Source organism: Oncorhynchus mykiss, chromosome 1 (genome assembly GCF_057628025.1).
Source record: "Oncorhynchus mykiss isolate SJ-2025 chromosome 1, ASM5762802v1, whole genome shotgun sequence".
Taxonomy (NCBI): domain Eukaryota; kingdom Metazoa; phylum Chordata; class Actinopteri; order Salmoniformes; family Salmonidae; genus Oncorhynchus; species Oncorhynchus mykiss.
This window is the reverse complement of record NC_143022.1, coordinates 90669070-90692751: the sequence shown is the minus strand read 5'-3', so window position 1 is coordinate 90692751 and position 23682 is coordinate 90669070. Positions and strand designations below refer to the sequence as shown.

The window sequence follows — 23682 nt, the reverse complement described above, 5'->3', positions numbered from 1 at the left end:
GTATAGTACAACACACACCACAGAACAGAGACATGATACTGTAAGGATCCTGTATAGTACAACACACACCACAGAGACATGATACTGTAAGGATCCTGTATAGTACAACACACACCACAGAGACATGATACTGTAAGGATCCTGTATAGTACAACACACACCACAGAGACATGATACAGTAAGGATCCTGTATAATACAACACACACCACAGAGACATGATACTGTAAGGATCCTGTATAATACAACACACACCACAGAGACATGATACAGTAAGGATCCTGTATAGTACAACACACACCACAGAACAGACATGATACAGTAAGGATCCTGTATAATACAACACACACCACAGAACAGACATGATACAGTAAGGATCCTGTATAGTACAACACACACCACAGAGACATGATACAGTAAGGATCCTGTATAATACAACACACACCACAGAGACATGATACTGTAAGGATCCTGTATAGTACAACACACACCACAGAGACATGATACAGTAAGGATCCTGTATAATACAACACACACCACAGAGACATGATACAGTAAGGATCCTGTATAGTACAACACACACCACAGAACAGACATGAGTACTTTATGGCTTGGCAACATTACTGTGCATTGGGAAAGTATTCAGACCCCTTCTCTTTTTCCACATTTTGTTACGTTACAGCCTTATTGTAAAATGGATTAAATCGTTTTCCCCCCACAATACCCCATAATGACAAAGCTAAAACACACATTTTTGTTCTGTTGGAAGGTGAACCGTCACCACAGTCTGATGTCCTGAGCGCTCTGGAGCAGGTTTTCATCAAGGATTTCTCTGTACCTTACTCCGTTCATCTTTCCCTCATTCCTGACTAGTCTCACAGTCCCTAGTCCCTGCCTCTAAAACATCCCCACAGCATGATGCTGCCACCACCATGCTTCACCGTAGGGATGGCGCCAGGTTTCTTCCAGATGTGACACTTGGCATTCAGGCCTAAGAGTTCAATCTTGGTTTCATCAGACCAGATAATCTTGTTTCTCATGGTCTGAGAATCCTTTAGGTGCCTTTTGGCAAACTCCAAGCGGGCTGTCGTGTGCCTTTTACTGAGGAGTGGCTTACGTCTGGCCACTCTACCATAAAGGCCTGATTGGGGGAGTGATGCAGAGATGATTATCCATCTGGAAAGTTCTCCCATTTCCACAGAGGAACTCTGGAGCTCTGTCAGACTGACCATCATGTTCTTGCTTACCTCCCTGACCAAGACCCTTCTCCCCCGATTGCTCAGTTTGGCCAGGCGGCCAGCTCTAGGAAGCGTCTTGGTGATTCCAAACTTCTTCCATTTAAGGATGATGGAGGCCACTGTGTTCTTGGGGAACTTCAATACTGCAGAAATGTTTTGGTACCCTTCCCCAGATCTGTGCCTCGACACCATCCTGTGTCGTGGCTTGGTTTTTGCTCTGACATGCACTGTCAACTGTGGGACCTTATATAGACAGGTGCGTGCCTTTCCAAATCATGTCCAATCAATTGAATTTACCACAGGTAGACTCCAATCAAGTTGTAGAAACATCAAGGATGATCAATGGTAACAGGATGCACCTGAGCTCAATTTCCAGTCTCAAAGCAAAGAATCTGAATACTTATGTAAATACGCTATTCGTTTTTTTTTTTTATTATACATTTGCAAACATTTCTAAAAACCTGTTTTTGCTTTGTCATTATGGGTTATTATGTGTAGATTGATGAGGGAATTGTTTTATTTAATACATTTTCGTCTACATAATGAGATTATTATGGATAGGAGCAAGAATATTTTTATTTGTCAAACGGCAAATTAAGCTTCATGTCACCAGAATAAGACCCTGGATATCGATTGGAAAGGAGCATCAAGCTCATCACCGTGCTCTTTCACCACCCTGTGAAGTTCATCATAACATATCATCTGTAGTCTAATAAACTGCATGGTTTCCTGAGTCGTAGTGGGAGGACACCTCAACATGTCATCTGTAGCCTAATAAACTGCATGGTTTCCTGAGTCGTAGTGGGAGGACACCTCAACATGTCATCTGTAGCCTAATAAACTGTATGGTTTCCTGAGTCGTAGTGGGAGGACACCTCAACATGTCATCTGTAGTCTAATAAACTGTATGGTTTCCTGAGTCGTAGTGGGAGGACACCTCAACATGTCATCTGTAGTCTAATAAACTGTATGGTTTCCTCAGTCGTAGTGGGAGGACACCTCAACACGTCATCTGTAGTCTAATAAACTGCATGGTTTCCTGAGTCGTAGTGGGAGGACACCTCAACATGTCATCTGTAGTCTAATAAACTGTATGGTTTCCTGAGTCGTAGTGGGAGGACACCTCAACATGTCATCTGTAGTCTAATAAACTGTATGGTTTCCTGAGTCGTAGTGGGAGGACACCTCAACATGTCATCTGTAGCCTAATAAACTGCATGGTTTCCTGAGTCGTAGTGGGAGGACACCTCAACATGTCATCTGTAGTCTAATAAACTGTATGGTTTCCTGAGTCGTAGTGGGAGGACACCTCAACATGTCATCTGTAGTCTAATAAACTGTATGGTTTCCTGAGTCGTAGTGGGAGGACACCTCAACATGTCATCTGTAGTCTAATAAACTGTATGGTTTCCTGAGTCGTAGTGGGAGGACACCTCAACATGTCATCTGTAGTCTAATAAACTGCATGGTTTCCTGAGTCGTAGTGGGAGGACACCTCAACATGTCATCTGTAGCCTAATAAACTGTATGGTTTCCTGAGTCGTAGTGGGAGGACACCTCAACATGTCATCTGTAGTCTAATAAACTGTATGGTTTCCTGAGTCGTAGTGGGAGGACACCACAACATGTCATCTGTAGACTAATAAACTGCATGGTTTCCTGAGTCGTAGTGGGAGGACACCTCAACATGTCATCTGTAGTCTAATAAACTGTATGGTTTCCTGAGTCGTAGTGGGAGGACACCTCAACATGTCATCTGTAGCCTAATAAACTGCATGGTTTCCTGAGTCGTAGTGGGAGGACACCACAACATATCATCTGTAGTCTAATAAACTGCATGGTTTCCTGAGTCGTAGTGGGAGGACCACACAACATGTCATCTGTAGTCTAATAAACTGTATGGTTTCCTGAGTCGTAGTGGGAGGACAACACAACATGTATCTGTAGTCTAATAAACTGTATGGTTTCCTGAGTCGTAGTGGGAGGACCACACAACATGTCATCTGTAGTCTAATAAACTGTATGGTTTCCTGAGTCGTAGTGGGAGGACACCTCAACATGTCATCTGTAGCATAATAAACTGCATGGTTTCCTGAGTCGTAGTGGGAGGACAACACAACATGTCATCTGTAGTCTAATAAACTGTATGGTTTCCTGAGTCGTAGTGGGAGGACCACACACCATGTCATCTGTAGCCTAATAAACTGTATGGTTTCCTGAGTCGTAGTGGGAGGACCACACAACATGTCATCTGTAGTCTAATAAACTGTATGGTTTCCTGAGTCGTAGTGGGAGGACACCTCAACATGTCATCTGTAGTCTAATAAACTGTATGGTTTCCTGAGTCGTAGTGGGAGGACACCTCAACATGTCATCTGTAGCCTAATAAACTGTATGGTTTCCTGTCGTAGTGGGAGGACACCTCAACATGTCATCTGTAGTCTAATAAACTGTATGGTTTCCTGAGTCGTAGTGGGAGGACACCTCAACATGTCATCTGTAGTCTAATAAACTGCATGGTTTCCTGAGTCGTAGTGGGAGGACACCTCAACATGTCATCTGTAGTCTAATAAACTGTATGGTTTCCTGAGTCGTAGTGGGAGGACACCACAACATGTCATCTGTAGCCTAATAAACTGTATGGTTTCCTGAGTCGTAGTGGGAGGACACCTCAACATGTCATCTGTAGTCTAATAAACTGTATGGTTTCCTGAGTCGTAGTGGGAGGACACCTCAACATGTCATCTGTAGTCTAATAAACTGCATGGTTTCCTGAGTCGTAGTGGGAGGACACCTCAACATGTCATCTGTAGTCTAATAAACTACATGGTTTCCTGAGTCGTAGTGGGAGGACACCTCAACATGTCATCTGTAGTCTAATAAACTGTATGGTTTCCTGAGTCGTAGTGGGAGGACACCTCAACATGTCATCTGTAGTCTAATAAACTGCATGGTTTCCTGAGTCGTAGTGGGAGGACACCTCAACATGTCATCTGTAGCCTAATAAACTGTATGGTTTCCTGAGTCGTAGTGGGAGGACACCTCAACATGTCATCTGTAGTCTAATAAACTGTATGGTTTCCTGAGTCGTAGTGGGAGGACACCTCAACATGTCATCTGTAGTCTAATAAACTGTATGGTTTCCTGAGTCGTAGTGGGAGGACACCTCAACATGTCATCTGTAGTCTAATAAACTGTATGGTTTCCTGAGTCGTAGTGGGAGGACACCACAACATATCATCTGTAGTCTAATAAACTGTATGGTTTCCTGAGTCGTAGTGGGAGGACACCTCAACATGTCATCTGTAGTCTAATAAACTGTATGGTTTCCTGAGTCGTAGTGGGAGGACACCACAACATGTCATCTGTAGACTAATAAACTGCATGGTTTCCTGAGTCGTAGTGGGAGGACACCTCAACATGTCATCTGTAGTCTAATAAACTGTATGGTTTCCTGAGTCGTAGTGGGAGGACACCTCAACATGTCATCTGTAGCCTAATAAACTGCATGGTTTCCTGAGTCGTAGTGGGAGGACACCACAACATATCATCTGTAGTCTAATAAACTGCATGGTTTCCTGAGTCGTAGTGGGAGGACCACACAACATGTCATCTGTAGTCTAATAAACTGTATGGTTTCCTGAGTCGTAGTGGGAGGACAACACAACATGTATCTGTAGTCTAATAAACTGTATGGTTTCCTGAGTCGTAGTGGGAGGACCACACAACATGTCATCTGTAGTCTAATAAACTGTATGGTTTCCTGAGTCGTAGTGGGAGGACACCTCAACATGTCATCTGTAGCCTAATAAACTGCATGGTTTCCTGAGTCGTAGTGGGAGGACAACACAACATGTCATCTGTAGTCTAATAAACTGTATGGTTTCCTGAGTCGTAGTGGGAGGACAACACAACATGTCATCTGTAGTCTAATAAACTGTATGGTTTCCTGAGTCGTAGTGGGAGGACCACACACCATGTCATCTGTAGCCTAATAAACTGTATGGTTTCCTGAGTCGTAGTGGGAGGACCACACAACATGTCATCTGTAGTCTAATAAACTGTATGGTTTCCTGAGTCGTAGTGGGAGGACACCTCAACATGTCATCTGTAGTCTAATAAACTGTATGGTTTCCTGAGTCGTAGTGGGAGGACACCTCAACATGTCATCTGTAGCCTAATAAACTGTATGGTTTCCTGTCGTAGTGGGAGGACACCTCAACATGTCATCTGTAGTCTAATAAACTGTATGGTTTCCTGAGTCGTAGTGGGAGGACACCTCAACATGTCATCTGTAGTCTAATAAACTGCATGGTTTCCTGAGTCGTAGTGGGAGGACACCTCAACATGTCATCTGTAGTCTAATAAACTGTATGGTTTCCTGAGTCGTAGTGGGAGGACACCACGACATGTCATCTGTAGCCTAATAAACTGTATGGTTTCCTGAGTCGTAGTGGGAGGACACCTCAACATGTCATCTGTAGTCTAATAAACTGTATGGTTTCCTGAGTCGTAGTGGGAGGACACCTCAACATGTCATCTGTAGTCTAATAAACTGCATGGTTTCCTGAGTCGTAGTGGGAGGACACCTCAACATGTCATCTGTAGTCTAATAAACTACATGGTTTCCTGAGTCGTAGTGGGAGGACACCTCAACATGTCATCTGTAGTCTAATAAACTGTATGGTTTCCTGAGTCGTAGTGGGAGGACCACACAACATGTCATCTGTAGTCTAATAAACTGCATGGTTTCCTGAGTCGTAGTGGGAGGACCACACAACATGTCATCTGTAGTCTAATAAACTGTATGGTTTCCTGAGTCGTAGTGGGAGGACACCTCAACATGTCATCTGTAGTCTAATAAACTACATGGTTTCCTGAGTCGTAGTGGGAGGACACCTCAACATGTCATCTGTAGTCTAATAAACTGTATGGTTTCCTGAGTCGTAGTGGGAGGACACCTCAACATGTCATCTGTAGTCTAATAAACTGCATGGTTTCCTGAGTCGTAGTGGGAGGACCACACAACATGTCATCTGTAGTCTAATAAACTGTATGGTTTCCTGAGTCGTAGTGGGAGGACACCTCAACATGTCATCTGTAGTCTAATAAACTGCATGGTTTCCTGAGTCGTAGTGGGAGGACCACACAACATGTCATCTGTAGTCTAATAAACTGTATGGTTTCCTGAGTCGTAGTGGGAGGACACCTCAACATGTCATCTGTAGTCTAATAAACTACATGGTTTCCTGAGTCGTAGTGGGAGGACACCTCAACATGTCATCTGTAGTCTAATAAACTGTATGGTTTCCTGAGTCGTAGTGGGAGGACCACACAACATGTCATCTGTAGTCTAATAAACTGCATGGTTTCCTGAGTCGTAGTGGGAGGACCACACAACATATCATCTGTAGTCTAATAAACTGCATGGTTTCCTGAGTCGTAGTGGGAGGACACCTCAACATGTCATCTGTAGTCTAATAAACTACATGGTTTCCTGAGTCGTAGTGGGAGGACAACACAACATGTCATCTGTAGTCTAATAAACTGCATGGTTTCCTGAGTCGTGGTGGGAGGACAACACAACATGTCATCTGTAGTCTAATAAACTGTATGGTTTCCTGAGTCGTAGTGGGAGGACACCTCAACATGTCATCTGTAGTCTAATAAACTGTATGGTTTCCTGAGTCGTAGTGGGAGGACACCTCAACATGTCATCTGTAGTCTAATAAACTGTATGGTTTCCTGAGTCGTAGTGGGAGGACCACACAACATGTCATCTGTAGTCTAATAAACTGTATGGTTTCCTGAGTCGTAGTGGGAGGACACCTCAACATGTCATCTGTAGCCTAATAAACTGTATGGTTTCCTGAGTCGTAGTGGGAGGACCACACAACATGTCATCTGTAGTCTAATAAACTGCATGGTTTCCTGAGTCGTAGTGGGAGGACAACACAACATGTCATCTGTAGTCTAATAAACTGCATGGTTTCCTGAGTCGTAGTGGGAGGACACCTCAACATGTCATCTGTAGTCTAATAAACTGCATGGTTTCCTGAGTCGTAGTGGGAGGACACCTCAACATGTCATCTGTAGCCTAATAAACTGTATGGTTTCCTGAGTCGTAGTGGGAGGACACCTCAACATGTCATCTGTAGTCTAATAAACTGTATGGTTTCCTGAGTCGTAGTGGGAGGACACCTCAACATGTCATCTGTAGTCTAATAAACTGTATGGTTTCCTGAGTCGTAGTGGGAGGACACCTCAACATGTCATCTGTAGTCTAATAAACTGTATGGTTTCCTGAGTCGTAGTGGGAGGACACCACAACATATCATCTGTAGTCTAATAAACTGTATGGTTTCCTGAGTCGTAGTGGGAGGACACCTCAACATGTCATCTGTAGTCTAATAAACTGTATGGTTTCCTGAGTCGTAGTGGGAGGACACCACAACATGTCATCTGTAGACTAATAAACTGCATGGTTTCCTGAGTCGTAGTGGGAGGACACCTCAACATGTCATCTGTAGTCTAATAAACTGTATGGTTTCCTGAGTCGTAGTGGGAGGACACCTCAACATGTCATCTGTAGCCTAATAAACTGCATGGTTTCCTGAGTCGTAGTGGGAGGACACCACAACATATCATCTGTAGTCTAATAAACTGCATGGTTTCCTGAGTCGTAGTGGGAGGACCACACAACATGTCATCTGTAGTCTAATAAACTGTATGGTTTCCTGAGTCGTAGTGGGAGGACAACACAACATGTATCTGTAGTCTAATAAACTGTATGGTTTCCTGAGTCGTAGTGGGAGGACCACACAACATGTCATCTGTAGTCTAATAAACTGTATGGTTTCCTGAGTCGTAGTGGGAGGACACCTCAACATGTCATCTGTAGCCTAATAAACTGCATGGTTTCCTGAGTCGTAGTGGGAGGACAACACAACATGTCATCTGTAGTCTAATAAACTGTATGGTTTCCTGAGTCGTAGTGGGAGGACAACACAACATGTCATCTGTAGTCTAATAAACTGTATGGTTTCCTGAGTCGTAGTGGGAGGACCACACACCATGTCATCTGTAGCCTAATAAACTGTATGGTTTCCTGAGTCGTAGTGGGAGGACCACACAACATGTCATCTGTAGTCTAATAAACTGTATGGTTTCCTGAGTCGTAGTGGGAGGACACCTCAACATGTCATCTGTAGTCTAATAAACTGTATGGTTTCCTGAGTCGTAGTGGGAGGACACCTCAACATGTCATCTGTAGCCTAATAAACTGTATGGTTTCCTGTCGTAGTGGGAGGACACCTCAACATGTCATCTGTAGTCTAATAAACTGTATGGTTTCCTGAGTCGTAGTGGGAGGACACCTCAACATGTCATCTGTAGTCTAATAAACTGCATGGTTTCCTGAGTCGTAGTGGGAGGACACCTCAACATGTCATCTGTAGTCTAATAAACTGTATGGTTTCCTGAGTCGTAGTGGGAGGACACCACAACATGTCATCTGTAGCCTAATAAACTGTATGGTTTCCTGAGTCGTAGTGGGAGGACACCTCAACATGTCATCTGTAGTCTAATAAACTACATGGTTTCCTGAGTCGTAGTGGGAGGACACCTCAACATGTCATCTGTAGTCTAATAAACTGTATGGTTTCCTGAGTCGTAGTGGGAGGACCACACAACATGTCATCTGTAGTCTAATAAACTGCATGGTTTCCTGAGTCGTAGTGGGAGGACCACACAACATGTCATCTGTAGTCTAATAAACTGTATGGTTTCCTGAGTCGTAGTGGGAGGACACCTCAACATGTCATCTGTAGTCTAATAAACTACATGGTTTCCTGAGTCGTAGTGGGAGGACACCTCAACATGTCATCTGTAGTCTAATAAACTGTATGGTTTCCTGAGTCGTAGTGGGAGGACACCTCAACATGTCATCTGTAGTCTAATAAACTGCATGGTTTCCTGAGTCGTAGTGGGAGGACCACACAACATGTCATCTGTAGTCTAATAAACTGTATGGTTTCCTGAGTCGTAGTGGGAGGACACCTCAACATGTCATCTGTAGTCTAATAAACTGCATGGTTTCCTGAGTCGTAGTGGGAGGACCACACAACATGTCATCTGTAGTCTAATAAACTGTATGGTTTCCTGAGTCGTAGTGGGAGGACACCTCAACATGTCATCTGTAGTCTAATAAACTACATGGTTTCCTGAGTCGTAGTGGGAGGACACCTCAACATGTCATCTGTAGTCTAATAAACTGTATGGTTTCCTGAGTCGTAGTGGGAGGACCACACAACATGTCATCTGTAGTCTAATAAACTGCATGGTTTCCTGAGTCGTAGTGGGAGGACCACACAACATATCATCTGTAGTCTAATAAACTGCATGGTTTCCTGAGTCGTAGTGGGAGGACACCTCAACATGTCATCTGTAGTCTAATAAACTACATGGTTTCCTGAGTCGTAGTGGGAGGACAACACAACATGTCATCTGTAGTCTAATAAACTGCATGGTTTCCTGAGTCGTGGTGGGAGGACAACACAACATGTCATCTGTAGTCTAATAAACTGTATGGTTTCCTGAGTCGTAGTGGGAGGACACCTCAACATGTCATCTGTAGTCTAATAAACTGTATGGTTTCCTGAGTCGTAGTGGGAGGACACCTCAACATGTCATCTGTAGTCTAATAAACTGTATGGTTTCCTGAGTCGTAGTGGGAGGACCACACAACATGTCATCTGTAGTCTAATAAACTGTATGGTTTCCTGAGTCGTAGTGGGAGGACACCTCAACATGTCATCTGTAGCCTAATAAACTGTATGGTTTCCTGAGTCGTAGTGGGAGGACCACACAACATGTCATCTGTAGTCTAATAAACTGCATGGTTTCCTGAGTCGTAGTGGGAGGACAACACAACATGTCATCTGTAGTCTAATAAACTGCATGGTTTCCTGAGTCGTAGTGGGAGGACACCTCAACATGTCATCTGTAGTCTAATAAACTGCATGGTTTCCTGAGTCGTAGTGGGAGGACACCTCAACATGTCATCTGTAGCCTAATAAACTGTATGGTTTCCTGAGTCGTAGTGGGAGGACACCTCAACATGTCATCTGTAGTCTAATAAACTGTATGGTTTCCTGAGTCGTAGTGGGAGGACACCTCAACATGTCATCTGTAGTCTAATAAACTGTATGGTTTCCTGAGTCGTAGTGGGAGGACACCTCAACATGTCATCTGTAGTCTAATAAACTGTATGGTTTCCTGAGTCGTAGTGGGAGGACACCACAACATATCATCTGTAGTCTAATAAACTGTATGGTTTCCTGAGTCGTAGTGGGAGGACACCTCAACATGTCATCTGTAGTCTAATAAACTGTATGGTTTCCTGAGTCGTAGTGGGAGGACACCACAACATGTCATCTGTAGACTAATAAACTGCATGGTTTCCTGAGTCGTAGTGGGAGGACACCTCAACATGTCATCTGTAGTCTAATAAACTGTATGGTTTCCTGAGTCGTAGTGGGAGGACACCTCAACATGTCATCTGTAGCCTAATAAACTGCATGGTTTCCTGAGTCGTAGTGGGAGGACACCACAACATATCATCTGTAGTCTAATAAACTGCATGGTTTCCTGAGTCGTAGTGGGAGGACCACACAACATGTCATCTGTAGTCTAATAAACTGTATGGTTTCCTGAGTCGTAGTGGGAGGACAACACAACATGTATCTGTAGTCTAATAAACTGTATGGTTTCCTGAGTCGTAGTGGGAGGACCACACAACATGTCATCTGTAGTCTAATAAACTGTATGGTTTCCTGAGTCGTAGTGGGAGGACACCTCAACATGTCATCTGTAGCCTAATAAACTGCATGGTTTCCTGAGTCGTAGTGGGAGGACAACACAACATGTCATCTGTAGTCTAATAAACTGTATGGTTTCCTGAGTCGTAGTGGGAGGACCACACACCATGTCATCTGTAGCCTAATAAACTGTATGGTTTCCTGAGTCGTAGTGGGAGGACCACACAACATGTCATCTGTAGTCTAATAAACTGTATGGTTTCCTGAGTCGTAGTGGGAGGACACCTCAACATGTCATCTGTAGTCTAATAAACTGTATGGTTTCCTGAGTCGTAGTGGGAGGACACCTCAACATGTCATCTGTAGCCTAATAAACTGTATGGTTTCCTGTCGTAGTGGGAGGACACCTCAACATGTCATCTGTAGTCTAATAAACTGTATGGTTTCCTGAGTCGTAGTGGGAGGACACCTCAACATGTCATCTGTAGTCTAATAAACTGCATGGTTTCCTGAGTCGTAGTGGGAGGACACCTCAACATGTCATCTGTAGTCTAATAAACTGTATGGTTTCCTGAGTCGTAGTGGGAGGACACCACAACATGTCATCTGTAGCCTAATAAACTGTATGGTTTCCTGAGTCGTAGTGGGAGGACACCTCAACATGTCATCTGTAGTCTAATAAACTGTATGGTTTCCTGAGTCGTAGTGGGAGGACACCTCAACATGTCATCTGTAGTCTAATAAACTGCATGGTTTCCTGAGTCGTAGTGGGAGGACACCTCAACATGTCATCTGTAGTCTAATAAACTACATGGTTTCCTGAGTCGTAGTGGGAGGACACCTCAACATGTCATCTGTAGTCTAATAAACTGTATGGTTTCCTGAGTCGTAGTGGGAGGACCACACAACATGTCATCTGTAGTCTAATAAACTGCATGGTTTCCTGAGTCGTAGTGGGAGGACCACACAACATGTCATCTGTAGTCTAATAAACTGTATGGTTTCCTGAGTCGTAGTGGGAGGACACCTCAACATGTCATCTGTAGTCTAATAAACTACATGGTTTCCTGAGTCGTAGTGGGAGGACACCTCAACATGTCATCTGTAGTCTAATAAACTGTATGGTTTCCTGAGTCGTAGTGGGAGGACACCTCAACATGTCATCTGTAGTCTAATAAACTGCATGGTTTCCTGAGTCGTAGTGGGAGGACCACACAACATGTCATCTGTAGTCTAATAAACTGTATGGTTTCCTGAGTCGTAGTGGGAGGACACCTCAACATGTCATCTGTAGTCTAATAAACTGCATGGTTTCCTGAGTCGTAGTGGGAGGACCACACAACATGTCATCTGTAGTCTAATAAACTGTATGGTTTCCTGAGTCGTAGTGGGAGGACACCTCAACATGTCATCTGTAGTCTAATAAACTACATGGTTTCCTGAGTCGTAGTGGGAGGACACCTCAACATGTCATCTGTAGTCTAATAAACTGTATGGTTTCCTGAGTCGTAGTGGGAGGACCACACAACATGTCATCTGTAGTCTAATAAACTGCATGGTTTCCTGAGTCGTAGTGGGAGGACCACACAACATATCATCTGTAGTCTAATAAACTGCATGGTTTCCTGAGTCGTAGTGGGAGGACACCTCAACATGTCATCTGTAGTCTAATAAACTGTATGGTTTCCTGAGTCGTAGTGGGAGGACAACACAACATGTCATCTGTAGTCTAATAAACTGCATGGTTTCCTGAGTCGTAGTGGGAGGACACCTCAACATGTCATCTGTAGTCTAATAAACTGTATGGTTTCCTGAGTCGTAGTGGGAGGACACCTCAACATGTCATCTGTAGTCTAATAAACTACATGGTTTCCTGAGTCGTAGTGGGAGGACAACACAACATGTCATCTGTAGTCTAATAAACTGCATGGTTTCCTGAGTCGTGGTGGGAGGACAACACAACATGTCATCTGTAGTCTAATAAACTGTATGGTTTCCTGAGTCGTAGTGGGAGGACACCTCAACATGTCATCTGTAGTCTAATAAACTGTATGGTTTCCTGAGTCGTAGTGGGAGGACACCTCAACATGTCATCTGTAGTCTAATAAACTGTATGGTTTCCTGAGTCGTAGTGGGAGGACCACACAACATGTCATCTGTAGTCTAATAAACTGTATGGTTTCCTGAGTCGTAGTGGGAGGACACCTCAACATGTCATCTGTAGCCTAATAAACTGTATGGTTTCCTGAGTCGTAGTGGGAGGACCACACAACATGTCATCTGTAGTCTAATAAACTGCATGGTTTCCTGAGTCGTAGTGGGAGGACCACACAACATATCATCTGTAGCCTAATAAACTGTATGGTTTCCTGAGTCGTAGTGGGAGGACACCTCAACATGTCATCTGTAGCCTAATAAACTGCATGGTTTCCTGAGTCGTATTGGGAGGACACCTCAACATGTCATCTGTAGCCTAATAAACTACATGGTTTCCTGAGTCGTAGTGGGAGGACACCTCAACATATCATCTGTAGTCTAATAAACTACATGGTTTCCTGAGTCGTAGTGGGAGGACCACACAACATGTCATCTGTAGTCTAATAAACTGTATGGCTTCCTGAGTCGTAGTGGGAGGACACCTCAACATGTCATCTGTAGTCTAATAAACTGTATGGTTTCCTGAGTCGTAGTGGGAGGACACCTCAACATGTCATCTGTAGTCTAATAAACTGTATGGTTTCCTGAGTCGTATTGGGAGGACACCTCAACATGTCATCTGTAGTCTAATAAACTGTATGGTTTCCTGAGTCGTAGTGGGAGGACACCTCAACATGTCATCTGTAGTCTAATAAACTGTATGGTTTCCTGAGTCGTAGTGGGAGGACACCTCAACATGTCATCTGTAGCCTAATAAACTGTATGGTTTCCTGAGTCGTAGTGGGAGGACACCTCAACATGTCATCTGTAGTCTAATAAACTGTATGGTTTCCTGAGTCGTAGTGGGAGGACACCACAACATATCATCTGTAGTCTAATAAACTGTATGGTTTCCTGAGTCGTAGTGGGAGGACACCACAACATGTCATCTGTAGTCTAATAAACTGTATGGTTTCCTGAGTCGTAGTGGGAGGACCACACAACATATCATCTGTAGTCTAATAAACTGTATGGTTTCCTGAGTCGTAGTGGGAGGACAACACAACATGTCATCTGTAGTCTAATAAACTGCATGGTTTCCTGAGTCGTAGTGGGAGGACACCTCAACATGTCATCTGTAGCCTAATAAACTGTATGGTTTCCTGAGTCGTAGTGGGAGGACACCACAACATGTCATCTGTAGCCTAATAAACTGTATGGTTTCCTGAGTCGTAGTGGGAGGACACCTCAACATGTCATCTGTAGTCTAATAAACTGCATGGTTTCCTGAGTCGTAGTGGGAGGACACCTCAACATGTCATCTGTAGCCTAATAAACTGTATGGTTTCCTGAGTCGTAGTGGGAGGACACCTCAACATGTCATCTGTAGTCTAATAAACTGTATGGTTTCCTGAGTCGTAGTGGGAGGACACCTCAACATGTCATCTGTAGTCTAATAAACTGTATGGTTTCCTGAGTCGTAGTGGGAGGACACCTCAACATGTCATCTGTAGTCTAATAAACTGTATGGTTTCCTGAGTCGTAGTGGGAGGACACCACAACATATCATCTGTAGTCTAATAAACTGTATGGTTTCCTGAGTCGTAGTGGGAGGACACCTCAACATGTCATCTGTAGTCTAATAAACTGTATGGTTTCCTGAGTCGTAGTGGGAGGACACCACAACATGTCATCTGTAGACTAATAAACTGCATGGTTTCCTGAGTCGTAGTGGGAGGACACCTCAACATGTCATCTGTAGTCTAATAAACTGTATGGTTTCCTGAGTCGTAGTGGGAGGACACCTCAACATGTCATCTGTAGCCTAATAAACTGCATGGTTTCCTGAGTCGTAGTGGGAGGACACCACAACATATCATCTGTAGTCTAATAAACTGCATGGTTTCCTGAGTCGTAGTGGGAGGACCACACAACATGTCATCTGTAGTCTAATAAACTGTATGGTTTCCTGAGTCGTAGTGGGAGGACAACACAACATGTATCTGTAGTCTAATAAACTGTATGGTTTCCTGAGTCGTAGTGGGAGGACCACACAACATGTCATCTGTAGTCTAATAAACTGTATGGTTTCCTGAGTCGTAGTGGGAGGACACCTCAACATGTCATCTGTAGCCTAATAAACTGCATGGTTTCCTGAGTCGTAGTGGGAGGACAACACAACATGTCATCTGTAGTCTAATAAACTGTATGGTTTCCTGAGTCGTAGTGGGAGGACCACACACCATGTCATCTGTAGCCTAATAAACTGTATGGTTTCCTGAGTCGTAGTGGGAGGACCACACAACATGTCATCTGTAGTCTAATAAACTGTATGGTTTCCTGAGTCGTAGTGGGAGGACACCTCAACATGTCATCTGTAGTCTAATAAACTGTATGGTTTCCTGAGTCGTAGTGGGAGGACACCTCAACATGTCATCTGTAGCCTAATAAACTGTATGGTTTCCTGTCGTAGTGGGAGGACACCTCAACATGTCATCTGTAGTCTAATAAACTGTATGGTTTCCTGAGTCGTAGTGGGAGGACACCTCAACATGTCATCTGTAGTCTAATAAACTGCATGGTTTCCTGAGTCGTAGTGGGAGGACACCTCAACATGTCATCTGTAGTCTAATAAACTGTATGGTTTCCTGAGTCGTAGTGGGAGGACACCACAACATGTCATCTGTAGCCTAATAAACTGTATGGTTTCCTGAGTCGTAGTGGGAGGACACCTCAACATGTCATCTGTAGTCTAATAAACTGTATGGTTTCCTGAGTCGTAGTGGGAGGACACCTCAACATGTCATCTGTAGTCTAATAAACTGCATGGTTTCCTGAGTCGTAGTGGGAGGACACCTCAACATGTCATCTGTAGTCTAATAAACTACATGGTTTCCTGAGTCGTAGTGGGAGGACACCTCAACATGTCATCTGTAGTCTAATAAACTGTATGGTTTCCTGAGTCGTAGTGGGAGGACCACACAACATGTCATCTGTAGTCTAATAAACTGCATGGTTTCCTGAGTCGTAGTGGGAGGACCACACAACATGTCATCTGTAGTCTAATAAACTGTATGGTTTCCTGAGTCGTAGTGGGAGGACACCTCAACATGTCATCTGTAGTCTAATAAACTACATGGTTTCCTGAGTCGTAGTGGGAGGACACCTCAACATGTCATCTGTAGTCTAATAAACTGTATGGTTTCCTGAGTCGTAGTGGGAGGACACCTCAACATGTCATCTGTAGTCTAATAAACTGCATGGTTTCCTGAGTCGTAGTGGGAGGACCACACAACATGTCATCTGTAGTCTAATAAACTGTATGGTTTCCTGAGTCGTAGTGGGAGGACACCTCAACATGTCATCTGTAGTCTAATAAACTGCATGGTTTCCTGAGTCGTAGTGGGAGGACCACACAACATGTCATCTGTAGTCTAATAAACTGTATGGTTTCCTGAGTCGTAGTGGGAGGACACCTCAACATGTCATCTGTAGTCTAATAAACTACATGGTTTCCTGAGTCGTAGTGGGAGGACACCTCAACATGTCATCTGTAGTCTAATAAACTGTATGGTTTCCTGAGTCGTAGTGGGAGGACCACACAACATGTCATCTGTAGTCTAATAAACTGCATGGTTTCCTGAGTCGTAGTGGGAGGACCACACAACATATCATCTGTAGTCTAATAAACTGCATGGTTTCCTGAGTCGTAGTGGGAGGACACCTCAACATGTCATCTGTAGTCTAATAAACTGTATGGTTTCCTGAGTCGTAGTGGGAGGACAACACAACATGTCATCTGTAGTCTAATAAACTGCATGGTTTCCTGAGTCGTAGTGGGAGGACACCTCAACATGTCATCTGTAGTCTAATAAACTGTATGGTTTCCTGAGTCGTAGTGGGAGGACACCTCAACATGTCATCTGTAGTCTAATAAACTACATGGTTTCCTGAGTCGTAGTGGGAGGACAACACAACATGTCATCTGTAGTCTAATAAACTGCATGGTTTCCTGAGTCGTGGTGGGAGGACAACACAACATGTCATCTGTAGTCTAATAAACTGTATGGTTTCCTGAGTCGTAGTGGGAGGACACCTCAACATGTCATCTGTAGTCTAATAAACTGTATGGTTTCCTGAGTCGTAGTGGGAGGACACCTCAACATGTCATCTGTAGTCTAATAAACTGTATGGTTTCCTGAGTCGTAGTGGGAGGACCACACAACATGTCATCTGTAGTCTAATAAACTGTATGGTTTCCTGAGTCGTAGTGGGAGGACACCTCAACATGTCATCTGTAGCCTAATAAACTGTATGGTTTCCTGAGTCGTAGTGGGAGGACCACACAACATGTCATCTGTAGTCTAATAAACTGCATGGTTTCCTGAGTCGTAGTGGGAGGACCACACAACATATCATCTGTAGCCTAATAAACTGTATGGTTTCCTGAGTCGTAGTGGGAGGACACCTCAACATGTCATCTGTAGCCTAATAAACTGCATGGTTTCCTGAGTCGTATTGGGAGGACACCTCAACATGTCATCTGTAGCCTAATAAACTACATGGTTTCCTGAGTCGTAGTGGGAGGACACCTCAACATATCATCTGTAGTCTAATAAACTACATGGTTTCCTGAGTCGTAGTGGGAGGACCACACAACATGTCATCTGTAGTCTAATAAACTGTATGGCTTCCTGAGTCGTAGTGGGAGGACACCTCAACATGTCATCTGTAGTCTAATAAACTGTATGGTTTCCTGAGTCGTAGTGGGAGGACACCTCAACATGTCATCTGTAGTCTAATAAACTGTATGGTTTCCTGAGTCGTATTGGGAGGACACCTCAACATGTCATCTGTAGTCTAATAAACTGTATGGTTTCCTGAGTCGTAGTGGGAGGACACCTCAACATGTCATCTGTAGTCTAATAAACTGTATGGTTTCCTGAGTCGTAGTGGGAGGACACCTCAACATGTCATCTGTAGCCTAATAAACTGTATGGTTTCCTGAGTCGTAGTGGGAGGACACCTCAACATGTCATCTGTAGTCTAATAAACTGTATGGTTTCCTGAGTCGTAGTGGGAGGACACCACAACATATCATCTGTAGTCTAATAAACTGTATGGTTTCCTGAGTCGTAGTGGGAGGACACCACAACATGTCATCTGTAGTCTAATAAACTGTATGGTTTCCTGAGTCGTAGTGGGAGGACCACACAACATATCATCTGTAGTCTAATAAACTGTATGGTTTCCTGAGTCGTAGTGGGAGGACAACACAACATGTCATCTGTAGTCTAATAAACTGCATGGTTTCCTGAGTCGTAGTGGGAGGACACCTCAACATGTCATCTGTAGCCTAATAAACTGTATGGTTTCCTGAGTCGTAGTGGGAGGACACCACAACATGTCATCTGTAGCCTAATAAACTGTATGGTTTCCTGAGTCGTAGTGGGAGGACACCTCAACATGTCATCTGTAGTCTAATAAACTGCATGGTTTCCTGAGTCGTAGTGGGAGGACACCTCAACATGTCATCTGTAGTCTAATAAACTGTATGGTTTCCTGAGTCGTAGTGGGAGGACACCTCAACATGTCATCTGTAGTCTAATAAACTGTATGGTTTCCTGAGTCGTAGTGGGAGGACCACACAACATATCATCTGTAGTCTAATAAACTGTATGGTTTCCTGAGTCGTAGTGGGAGGACCACACAACATGTCATCTGTAGTATAATAAACTGTATGGTTTCCTGAGTCGTAGTGGGAGGACAACACAACATATCATCTGTAGTCTAATAAACTGTATGGTTTCCTGAGTCGTAGTGGGAGGACCACACAACATATCATCTGTAGTCTAATAAACTGTATGGTTTCCTGAGTCGTAGTGGGAGGACACCTCAACATGTCATCTGTAGTCTAATAAACTGCATGGTTTCCTGAGTCGTAGTGGGAGGACCACACAACATGTCATCTGTAGTCTAATAAACTGTATGGTTTCCTGAGTCGTAGTGGGAGGACACCTCAACATGTCATCTGTAGTCTAATAAACTACATGGTTTCCTGAGTCGTAGTGGGAGGACACCTCAACATGTCATCTGTAGTCTAATAAACTGTATGGTTTCCTGAGTCGTAGTGGGAGGACCACACAACATGTCATCTGTAGTCTAATAAACTGCATGGTTTCCTGAGTCGTAGTGGGAGGACCACACAACATATCATCTGTAGTCTAATAAACTGCAAGGTTTCCTGAGTCGTAGTGGGAGGACACCTCAACATGTCATCTGTAGTCTAATAAACTACATGGTTTCCTGAGTCGTAGTGGGAGGACAACACAACATGTCATCTGTAGTCTAATAAACTGCATGGTTTCCTGAGTCGTGGTGGGAGGACAACACAACATGTCATCTGTAGTCTAATAAACTGTATGGTTTCCTGAGTCGTAGTGGGAGGACACCTCAACATGTCATCTGTAGTCTAATAAACTGTATGGTTTCCTGAGTCGTAGTGGGAGGACACCTCAACATGTCATCTGTAGTCTAATAAACTGTATGGTTTCCTGAGTCGTAGTGGGAGGACCACACAACATGTCATCTGTAGTCTAATAAACTGTATGGTTTCCTGAGTCGTAGTGGGAGGACACCTCAACATGTCATCTGTAGCCTAATAAACTGTATGGTTTCCTGAGTCGTAGTGGGAGGACCACACAACATGTCATCTGTAGTCTAATAAACTGCATGGTTTCCTGAGTCGTAGTGGGAGGACCACACAACATATCATCTGTAGCCTAATAAACTGTATGGTTTCCTGAGTCGTAGTGGGAGGACACCTCAACATGTCATCTGTAGCCTAATAAACTGCATGGTTTCCTGAGTCGTAGTGGGAGGACACCTCAACATATCATCTGTAGTCTAATAAACTACATGGTTTCCTGAGTCGTAGTGGGAGGACCACACAACATGTCATCTGTAGTCTAATAAACTGTATGGCTTCCTGAGTCGTAGTGGGAGGACACCTCAACATGTCATCTGTAGTCTAATAAACTGTATGGTTTCCTGAGTCGTAGTGGGAGGACACCTCAACATGTCATCTGTAGTCTAATAAACTGTATGGTTTCCTGAGTCGTATTGGGAGGACACCTCAACATGTCATCTGTAGTCTAATAAACTGTATGGTTTCCTGAGTCGTAGTGGGAGGACACCTCAACATGTCATCTGTAGTCTAATAAACTGTATGGTTTCCTGAGTCGTAGTGGGAGGACACCTCAACATGTCATCTGTAGCCTAATAAACTGTATGGTTTCCTGAGTCGTAGTGGGAGGACACCTCAACATGTCATCTGTAGTCTAATAAACTGTATGGTTTCCTGAGTCGTAGTGGGAGGACACCACAACATATCATCTGTAGTCTAATAAACTGTATGGTTTCCTGAGTCGTAGTGGGAGGACACCACAACATGTCATCTGTAGTCTAATAAACTGTATGGTTTCCTGAGTCGTAGTGGGAGGACCACACAACATATCATCTGTAGTCTAATAAACTGTATGGTTTCCTGAGTCGTAGTGGGAGGACAACACAACATGTCATCTGTAGTCTAATAAACTGCATGGTTTCCTGAGTCGTAGTGGGAGGACACCTCAACATGTCATCTGTAGCCTAATAAACTGTATGGTTTCCTGAGTCGTAGTGGGAGGACACCACAACATGTCATCTGTAGCCTAATAAACTGTATGGTTTCCTGAGTCGTAGTGGGAGGACCACACAACATATCATCTGTAGTCTAATAAACTGTATGGTTTCCTGAGTCGTAGTGGGAGGACCACACAACATGTCATCTGTAGTATAATAAACTGTATGGTTTCCTGAGTCGTAGTGGGAGGACAACACAACATATCATCTGTAGTCTAATAAACTGTATGGTTTCCTGAGTCGTAGTGGGAGGACCACACAACATATCATCTGTAGTCTAATAAACTGTATGGTTTCCTGAGTCGTAGTGGGAGGACACCTCAACATGTCATCTGTAGTCTAATAAACTGTATGGTTTCCTGAGTCGTAGTGGGAGGACACCTCAACATGTCATCTGTAGTCTAATAAACTGTATGGTTTCCTGAGTCGTAGTGGGAGGACCACACAACATATCATCTGTAGTCTAATAAACTACATGGTTTCCTGAGTCGTAGTGGGAGGACACCTCAACATGTCATCTGTAGTCTAATAAACTGTATGGTTTCCTGAGTCGTAGTGGGAGGACCACACAACATATCATCTGTAGTCTAATAAACTACATGGTTTCCTGAGTCGTAGTGGGAGGACCACACAACATGTCATCTGTAGTCTAATAAACTGTATGGTTTCCTGAGTCGTAGTGGGAGGACACCACAACATATCATCTGTAGTCTAATAAACTACATGGTTTCCTGAGTCGTAGTGGGAGGACCACACAACATGTCATCTGTAGTCTAATAAACTACATGGTTTCCTGAGTCGTAGTGGGAGGACACCACAACATGTCATCTGTAGTCTAATAAACTGCATGGTTTCCTGAGTCGTAGTGGGAGGACCACACAACATATCATCTGTAGTCTAATAAACTGCATGGTTTCCTGAGTCGTAGTGGGAGGACACCTCAACATGTCATCTGTAGTCTAATAAACTGCATGGTTTCCTGAGTCGTAGTGGGAGGACACCTCAACATGTCATCTGTAGTCTAATAAACTGTATGGTTTCCTGAGTCGTAGTGGGAGGACACCTCAACATGTCATCTGTAGTCTAATAAACTGTATGGTTTCCTGAGTCGTAGTGGGAGGACACCTCAACATGTCATCTGTAGTCTAATAAACTGCATGGTTTCCTGAGTCGTAGTGGGAGGACAACACAACATGTATCTGTAGTCTAATAAACTGTATGGTTTCCTGAGTCGTAGTGGGAGGACACCTCAACATGTCATCTGTAGTCTAATAAACTGTATGGTTTCCTGAGTCGTAGTGGGAGGACACCACAACATGTCATCTGTAGTCTAATAAACTGTATGGTTTCCTGAGTCGTAGTGGGAGGACACCTCAACATGTCATCTGTAGTCTAATAAACTGTATGGTTTCCTGAGTCGTAGTGGGAGGACAACACAACATGTCATCTGTAGTCTAATAAACTGCATGGTTTCCTGAGTCGTAGTGGGAGGACAACACAACATGTATCTGTAGTCTAATAAACTGTATGGTTTCCTGAGTCGTAGTGGGAGGACACCTCAACATGTCATCTGTAGTCTAATAAACTGTATGGTTTCCTGAGTCGTAGTGGGAGGACAACACAACATGTCATCTGTAGTCTAATAAACTACATGGTTTCCTGAGTCGTAGTGGGAGGACACCACAACATGTCATCTGTAGTCTAATAAACTACATGGTTTCCTGAGTCGTAGTGGGAGGACACCACAACATGTCATCTGTAGTCTAATAAACTGTATGGTTTCCTGAGTCGTAGTGGGAGGACAACACAACATGTCATCTGTAGTCTAATAAACTACATGGTTTCCTGAGTCGTAGTGGGAGGACAACACAACATGTCATCTGTAGTCTAATAAACTACATGGTTTCCTGAGTCGTAGTGGGAGGACACCTCAACATGTCATCTGTAGTCTAATAAACTGCATGGTTTCCTGAGTCGTAGTGGGAGGACACCTCAACATGTCATCTGTAGTCTAATAAACTGTATGGTTTCCTGAGTCGTAGTGGGAGGACACCTCAACATGTCATCTGTAGTCTAATAAACTGTATGGTTTCCTGAGTCGTAGTGGGAGGACACCACAACATGTCATCTGTAGTCTAATAAACTGTATGGTTTCCTGAGTCGTGGTGGGAGGACCACACAACATGTCATCGCGTGACTTCAAGTTGACTTCGATATGATGGTTATTATATCAATATTTGTGTATTTTACAGACACAAAAAGGTCCCACCATGTCGAATGAACAAATGATCTGTCTGCTAACTGTTTCCATCACAACTGTCGTGATTAAAAAATAAAAAAATGTATACGGTTTGACTGTGGAAGGAAACCTGGTTATTGACAGTGTTTTAGAGTGAAGGGGAGAAGAGAACAGAAGAGAAGACAGGAGAACAGAAGAGAAGAGAAGACAGGAGAAGAGAAGAGGGGAGAACAGAAGAGAAGACAGGAGAACAGAAGAGAAGACAGGAGAACAGAAGAGAAGAGAAGAGAGGAGAGCAGAAGGGAAGACAGGAGAACAGAAGAGAAGAGAAGAGAAGACAGGAGAACAGAAGAACAAGGGAAGAAGATGAGACTAGACTAGAGACAAGTCCAGAGGTAGGTCTCACCTCTTGGTCAGGTAGCTGGTAAAATTCTTTCCAAACCCGATGACGGCCCAGTACTCTCCGTTATAGGCCCCTGCAAAAGCCTCAGCATGGGACAGGTTCACCTAGGGCAGGGAGGGACAGGGGACACCATCAGTGACTATAGCTAGGTCTTAATATAATTTAAG

At 43.8% G+C, this 23682-nt stretch overlaps 1 protein-coding gene across 4 annotated transcripts in view; it reads right to left on the bottom strand.

Moving 5' to 3' along the window:
* The window catches only part of LOC149985683 (ABC transporter G family member 23-like), a 94048-nt gene that overhangs the window by 23489 nt on the left and 46877 nt on the right, over positions 1-23682 (bottom strand). For all 4 annotated transcript variants that reach the window (XM_090181857.1, XM_090181861.1, XM_090181866.1 and 1 more), the window contains one exon: positions 23519-23619. In XM_090181857.1, the coding sequence (XP_090037983.1) occupies positions 23519-23619 (101 nt within the window). The remainder of the gene's footprint in view (positions 1-23518; positions 23620-23682) is intronic.